This window comes from Idiotropiscis lumnitzeri, chromosome 3 (genome assembly GCF_059441095.1).
Source record: "Idiotropiscis lumnitzeri isolate Australia: NSW breed Sydney's pygmy pipehorse chromosome 3, RoL_Ilum_1.0, whole genome shotgun sequence".
Taxonomy (NCBI): domain Eukaryota; kingdom Metazoa; phylum Chordata; class Actinopteri; order Syngnathiformes; family Syngnathidae; genus Idiotropiscis; species Idiotropiscis lumnitzeri.
The window spans coordinates 525,243-531,877 of record NC_142393.1 but is presented as its reverse complement, the minus strand read 5'-3'; the positions used below and the strand labels follow the sequence as shown (position 1 = coordinate 531,877).

General features: G+C 45.7%; 1 protein-coding gene across 1 annotated transcript; it reads left to right on the top strand.

Moving 5' to 3' along the window:
- The first annotated feature begins 2,748 nt into the window (after positions 1-2,748).
- On the top strand, positions 2,749-5,768 carry LOC148339296 (tumor necrosis factor receptor superfamily member 3-like). The gene is made up of 7 exons (XM_088289193.1): positions 2,749-3,021; positions 3,477-3,596; positions 3,671-3,808; positions 3,876-3,948; positions 4,039-4,133; positions 4,226-4,375; positions 4,659-5,768. The coding sequence occupies exons 1-7, from the start codon at positions 2,847-2,849 to the stop codon at positions 4,772-4,774; spliced, it is 867 nt and encodes a 288-aa protein (XP_088145319.1). The 5' UTR covers positions 2,749-2,846; the 3' UTR covers positions 4,775-5,768.
- The last annotated feature ends 867 nt before the right edge of the window (positions 5,769-6,635 follow it).

The window sequence follows — 6,635 nt, the reverse complement described above, 5'->3', positions numbered from 1 at the left end:
CAACGCGTGTGTGTGTGTGTGTGTGTGTGTGTGTGCGCCGCGTTCCCCCCCACAGGAAGGACGTGAGCTCAGCGGCCCCCCGTGACGCAAACAAGCGGAGCCCGCTCGATCTCCTCTCTCATTTTGGTACTCGTACATGAGTGCTGCACGATGCTATCTTTGCTTTGTGGCAAACTTAAGAGGAAGTGGAAGGTCGGGGGAGGGGGGGGGGTTTCTAACTTTGCATGCGAGATTCAGTAAAGATGCTCTCCAAATCAGCCAGTTGTATTTTGAAACAGGAGGGCAGCTCCTCGAATATTTTTGAAACACTCAGTGACCCCCCCCGCCCATGACCAAAGGTAAACTGAGCGCAAGTCACATCACGAGGGGAACATTTGGAATTTGACTCAGCCACCTCGAGGGAAACGCCCCAAAAAAGTGACTCATGTGATTGATGTCTGGTCACATTGCAAAATGAGTAATTGCATTGTTGTGATTCAGGCTAAAAATTGAAATCCATTTGGTTTTTTTTTTAGGGGGGGCAACGGCTTAAATCCTTTCCATCTCAACTATGTGACGTTGTCAACAAAGCAAATCCTAATGAATTGGATTTGATCCAGCGAAGTGTCTGCAAAGTGGAAATGTGGCAATCTCGTTCGAACATTTTGGCCGGTGTCATCCGGGCAGGTTGGAACAGCCGCAAACGCAACAAGTGGAATTGCACGGCTGGCAAAAGAAGGAAAACGCAAGGCTGCAGGCTTGATTGCCCGAAACCAAAGCAGCGAAGGAGGCAGCTGAGTCATGTCATGAGAACTGAAGTAAGTGACGCATGGCTGCGGGGAGAAATCCGAAAAGTCCACGTCGCCACGCACAACAATAAATTGAATAGCTGGACGCGTGGATCACCTTTCAGGCGTTCATTTCAGGAGCACACAACTTTCATTTCGCTTTTCGTTTGGCCTGACACAGTCCATTGAAGCAGCGTTCCGAATTGCGAGGGGCGTGTCCAACGGCCCGTCATTGGAAGGATCTTGAAAGCATGAAATGGTTCTGAGCGTTTTGAACTGGTCAGACACAAGATGGCACAGAAAGCGACCGGTCAGTTAGTAAGTCAGAACAGACGAACACAACAAACCGGGGTGACAGTCAAAGAAATATATGACAAAAATATATTCCAATGTGTGACGTCATCATCAGGCGCCAAGGCATCTAGCAATTCAAACACATCTGTTAGCAGTACCGACACCGGAACAAAGCAAGAAAACTTTGGATTTGACAGAATTACAACTCAGCACAAGCAGGCCAAACGTCCGCTTCGCGTTGAAACTTTCAGTCATGATGAATGATATCATTTTATTTTGTAGCAATGTTTTGTCTCCCACATCAGCTATTGAGTTGCAAATCCAAGATGGTGGCGCAACAGTACGAGGTTGTGGAATAGACACTGAATGGGTTGACTGTGGGGGGGTGTAAAACGACTTTTATTTGTTTGTATTTATGTCAACAATGTGAGTTGTTTGTGCCAAACCATCGTGTTGATTTATTTTTACTTAAAACTTTAAAATGCGTTCAATGCAAGGTTCTTGAAACTCTTTTGTGTGTGTGTGAGAGGATTATTACTTCTTATTTTGAAATTCCGTGTAGGAGTTCCTTCCTTCTTGAATAGTCGAGCCTAAAAAAAAAAAAAGCCCGCGATGAGGAATAATGTCCCCATCGCTGCCATTTGACCTGTCCGAATCCGCAGCATTGACTTTGCCGAGTTGTGTGTGAAGGATTATTGCTCTGGCTCAGATGTGTCTTGACCTTTGTCCTTTGTCAAGAGAGAGGACAAGCACAAAAGCGAGACGTACAATTTGATTTAAAAAGAATAAGGAACATGCAAGCAAATGCACTCTTGAACTCCACCCAGGATGGCTGCGGCTGATCACAATCCAAGTGCAGCTTTTGGCAAACACAAACAAAAACTTTTCATCTGCTGACCTTCAAATTCAGTTTTGTCTCTCGGCATAGTGAGAAATCAATATAAGGGTAATAGAAACCGGAACAAGCTGACCTTGTTTTTTTTTTTGTTTGTTTGTTTTTTTTGAGTCACCCCCCCCCCCACTCCATGTGCCCTGCGATTGGCTGGCAACCAGTTCAGGGTGTGCCCCACCTACTACCCGAAGACAGCTGGGATGGGCTCTGCTTGCATTTATTATTTCTCCTCTGTGAAGAAAAAGTCATTTGAATGCAGATGAATTGCGTGAAACTGTTGTTGGTTTCTCTGCATGACACGTTGGTTCTGCCGCCGGGTGGCCATGCACAAGGCGCTACAATGGCACACAAATGGTTTCATTCTTTTTCAATTCCTATTGAATGATTTTGATCACGAGATGTTTTTATAAACTAAATTTACAATAGAATATTGTATAGTGAGTGTCACGATTAAACAAAAAAAAAACACCTAAAACTTGAATTTCGCCTTGAGGGGTTATAAAATGTGTTGAATTGAATTCAAGTGGTTTGAAAATAAATTTTAATGTTTAAAGCTTTAAAAAAAGTAATCCCCCACCCCCAAATAAATAAATAAAATAAAACTAAAAACCTCCCATGGCCATTGTGTTCGGTTATGTTCCTTGGGAAAAATTGTCCCCTGTCAGAGGCCAGTATTTCAGATGAAATATAAAGAACTTTTATTTAAAATATGCACTGAATAGTTGAGTCTGTTAAAAAAAAAAAAAAAAAAGTCCCGCCCCTCCAAGCCTTCACCATCCCACCCCCGGTAAGAGGGGAGACAAAAGACGAGGACTTGAAGAACATGTTGAGTTTTGCCACCAGTCGCACCACAGCTGAGAAGCGCAGACGCACATTTTGTCAGCGCGAGCGTGATGGCTGTGCTGGGGCCCCTCCTCGTGCCATCGACCCCCCTCCCCCTCCGGCTCCTCCTGCTGCTGCTCATCGGGGGCACCCTGAGCAGCCTGGAGTTGACGAGTCGAGGCTGCAGGACATGGAAGGCCAGCACGCGACGGCCGCACCAAGTTTGCTGTGACCAATGTCATCCGGGTGAGTTGAGATTCTTCACTCCCTCTGACGACATCTTCGCTTTCCATCCGTGACTTTAGCTACGGCGACACCGATGCTCATCAATCGATCTGCTTGCGTGGTCTGCACTGCTGAAGAATTGTCATTAGATGTTCATGACGTGAGGCTCGGCCTTGGAAAGAAGCCGTCATGAACCCTCAATGTGATTTTTGTTGTCCACTTGCGCTCGCCAGCCTCACGTTCTCTATCGGGCGGTGTATCTGTGACGGAGACTGACTGCGTGTTGCTTCAATAGGCTTGCTTGCGTTTAGTTTGTTTGGCCTAACGGCCCTGCGAGGGAAACCAGAATTACGATGTGGCCAGCGACAACAATGAGTTTGACGCGCCTGCGCAAAAGTGAAAGATCGACCGACTAAGAAAAAAAAATGAAAATCAAAGAAAAATCAGTGAATGACGTGCAGCAACTTTTTGTGCAGGCAACCGGCTGGTGTGGAGCTGCGGTGCCAACCCTCAAGATCTTTGCACTCCGTGTGAGAACGGAACCTACACAAAGAAGACCAAAGACTTCAAATGTTCCAGATGCACTCAGTGTGAAGGTCAGGCTTTTTTTTTTTTACTACATTTTGGAGCGTCTCGAAACCTTTCACGAAAAATGTGCCGGGCTTTGCAGGGGCGCAAGTTCTGGCAAAGGCGTGCACAGCCACCAGCGACACGCAGTGCCGCTGTCAAGAAGGACTGACGTGCGGCGACGAGCGCTGCTCCTTCTGTCGCAAAAAGTGCGGCAGAGGCGAGGAGCCCGCTGACGATCGTAAGCACGTCGCTCACGTTTCCACTTGAGGATCATTTCCAAAGTCAACCCTTTCCACTTTGGCCAGGATCTTGCAGAACTTGCGCCAATGGAACCTTCAGTGACCAAATCCATCACAAGTGCAAACCTTGGAGTAGCAAGTAAGATGCGCCTCGTCACGTCAATGGCAACCATCGTTTGCCGCTCGACTCATAACGCGCTTGAAATGTTTTTTTGTTTTTTTTTCCAAGGTGTCGCGATCCGCATGAAATGATCGTGGCCCCGGGCGATGCCTTCACGGACATCAAGTGCGTCAACGTTTCACGCAGCGGTCTGAAACGTGCCGGTATGATGTCACTTGGCTTTCTGCGCGTCACTCGAATGCAACCGTTTGCAAAAAAATCTCTTGTGACATTCACAGCCGCTTGTGTCTTCCAGAATCGGACTTTTCGCGGCAGCTGCTCTTGTCCGTGTTGCCCAGCGTGTGCTTGATGGTCTTGAGCGTCGCTCTGATCGTGGCCGTGTTGTGCCGCAAGAGCAAAAAGAAGAGAAAAGTGGCGATCGCGCCGGTGGCAGCCGCAAGCGCAGGTATCGTGTTCCAAGTGATTCGGTGCCATCTGAGTTTGAATTTGAATTGCGCTTTGTAAAAAAAAAAAAAAAAAAACTTCACTTCACTATGATGACAAAGTATTAAGGATGCACGTTGGTTCAATAAGAAGCAGACACGTGAACAACGTGAACGCCCTCCATCATTTAAGTTGCGCATCCCTGATATCAAACATGAAAGAAAACAAAAAGTTGCATCGCTGAGAAATTCCAATCCAAACTCAAATGGCAATGCAATGCTCACGTGTCCTCTCGCCTTCTTTAGATGAGCCCAAAACATTAATCGCCATTGAATGCAGTTTCCACGAAGCTTGTGAAGAGCAGGGCAGCAGTTTGTCGTCGTCGGCCTCTGACGAGTCCCGACACCAACTCGTGGTGTGAATGAAATGACATTTCCACGCTCAACGGAAGACAAAAACAAAGCCGTGCGCCGTGCGGCTTCCATCTTTGTTGTATGTGCTGCTGCCTTCTCTTGATCCGTCGCTGGAACAAAAAAACAAAAACATCCTGAGTCCGGGATGCCACAACGAGGGGGAGGGAGGAAGCTCAAAGTTCTTCACTCGCAGTCCTAATTCCAACGTGTCGATGTTCCGTTGGAACGACGGCCGCTTTGACTTGGCCTTCTTGCGACATCCGCTCTTTGTTTGCGTTGCAGAACAGAACAATGGTGCTGTTGTTGCTCAGCGCTGCCTCGGCACATTTCATGAACCTGATAAGAAGTGCGCTGTGCGTTTTGTTTCCTTTCAATGTGCGTATATGTTCCGATAGGGCAGCTGTGTTTGGCTCACGCTATTTTGTGCAAGCTGGAACTCGCTGGCTTGCACAAAGTGAATGTCCAACGTTGCCTCCAAGTTGAGATCCTGAAGAGGATAAGAAGTCGTCCTGGATGGATGGCTGGAGATTGCGTTCAAGCGTGAGAGGATGCTTTTGATTTCGAGGAAACCGTGTTCGGTTTGACGCCTTCGGGAGAAATGTTGAACGGGTCACACAACAAACGGGAAGCCAAGCCCACCCGACCGCATCCTGTACTTATTTTGTCTGCTGGCATTTGAGTGGGCAGCAAGCCGCTGCATCACAGCAAGGGGACTGTTAGCGCCATTTCACAAATGTTTATATTTTTATGGATAATGATTGAAAATATTTGTTTTTTGCCATTTGTATGTTTGTGAGAAGAAATTACACATTTCTTTGTCTTTTGTAATTATTTTGATTTGTGGAGTGAAATGTGTCAACGTTAGAGGGCGCAATTCTTTATTTACTGTAATGCACGAAGTAGAAAGTTTTTTGGTTGAAGAAGAAATAAAGATGATGGCGAAGGAGCAACACGGTTTTTTTTACCGTGCTTCGACCATCAGTGTTTGTTCATGCGTAAAAAGTTGTTTTTATTCGCCATCTAATGAAGAGGTTGAACAACGAAAATAAGAAACTAAAGGAATCTAAAATAACCTCTACAGGGACTTTTCTCGGAATTGACCGAGCTTCTCATCTTTCTCCAAGCAGAAATGGAACATTTTCAAAATGTCCCGTGTGGGTGATTACGAAAGCGAAATCTTACACACGCACTGTGGCATTTGAACAACGTACCTTTGACATTTGTACAATTGCCTTCTTTTACTAAAAAAGAAACAACGAAGCAGATCATTTTTATTCCACAGTTTTTCATTTTGCAGCATGTTTTTTTAATAGTCCATCTATGACTGTGTCAGGCCAGCCTCCACATGCAAAGATGAAGTCAAGCCAGCCGCCGCTGTTCTTTTTAATACTGCGCATCACGGTGCATTACGGTAAGGCGCCGAAAGCGCTTGTTGTTGGCCAACTTCAAAATAAAAGCTCACAAACTCACGTATGCACGTCAGTGGTTTGGATTTAAAATCATGTTATTAAGCTTCTCTGTTCACACAGGGGAATGCAAACTGTCTCAGAATTGCGCCAAGAAATGTTCTGAATTGAGATAGAAAGAGAAAGTAATGGCAACTGTGCATCAATGGCTGACATTACAACTGATTTGAAAAAAGAATTAAAAATTCAGTTTTTGTTATCCCGCCACCAGACCAGTGCTGGGGAACACTAGATCGCCCCAGGTATCCAACCAAACCCCTTTCATTCAAATCTGACGTGGCATTTTAAAATAAAAGGCCAAAGAAATAGTAATGCGTGGCTTCAAACTAGGTCTGGGTGACATAAAATCAATATCGCGATAAATTGAGCAATTTTACCTCGATAACGATAAATGCACGATAAA

What these genes read in the sequence shown, in the direction of transcription:
- LOC148339296 (XM_088289193.1), top strand. Translation starts at nt 2,847, where the DNA reads ATGGCTGTGCTGGGGCCCCTCCTCGTGCCATCGACCCCCCTCCCCCTC. An exon ending in CAGATGCACTCAGTGTGAAG is followed by an intron (nt 3,597 to 3,670) that starts GTCAGGCTTTTT and finishes CGGGCTTTGCAG; the next exon opens with GGGCGCAAGTTCTGGCAAAG. An exon ending in CGAGGAGCCCGCTGACGATC is followed by an intron (nt 3,809 to 3,875) that starts GTAAGCACGTCG and finishes CACTTTGGCCAG; the next exon opens with GATCTTGCAGAACTTGCGCC.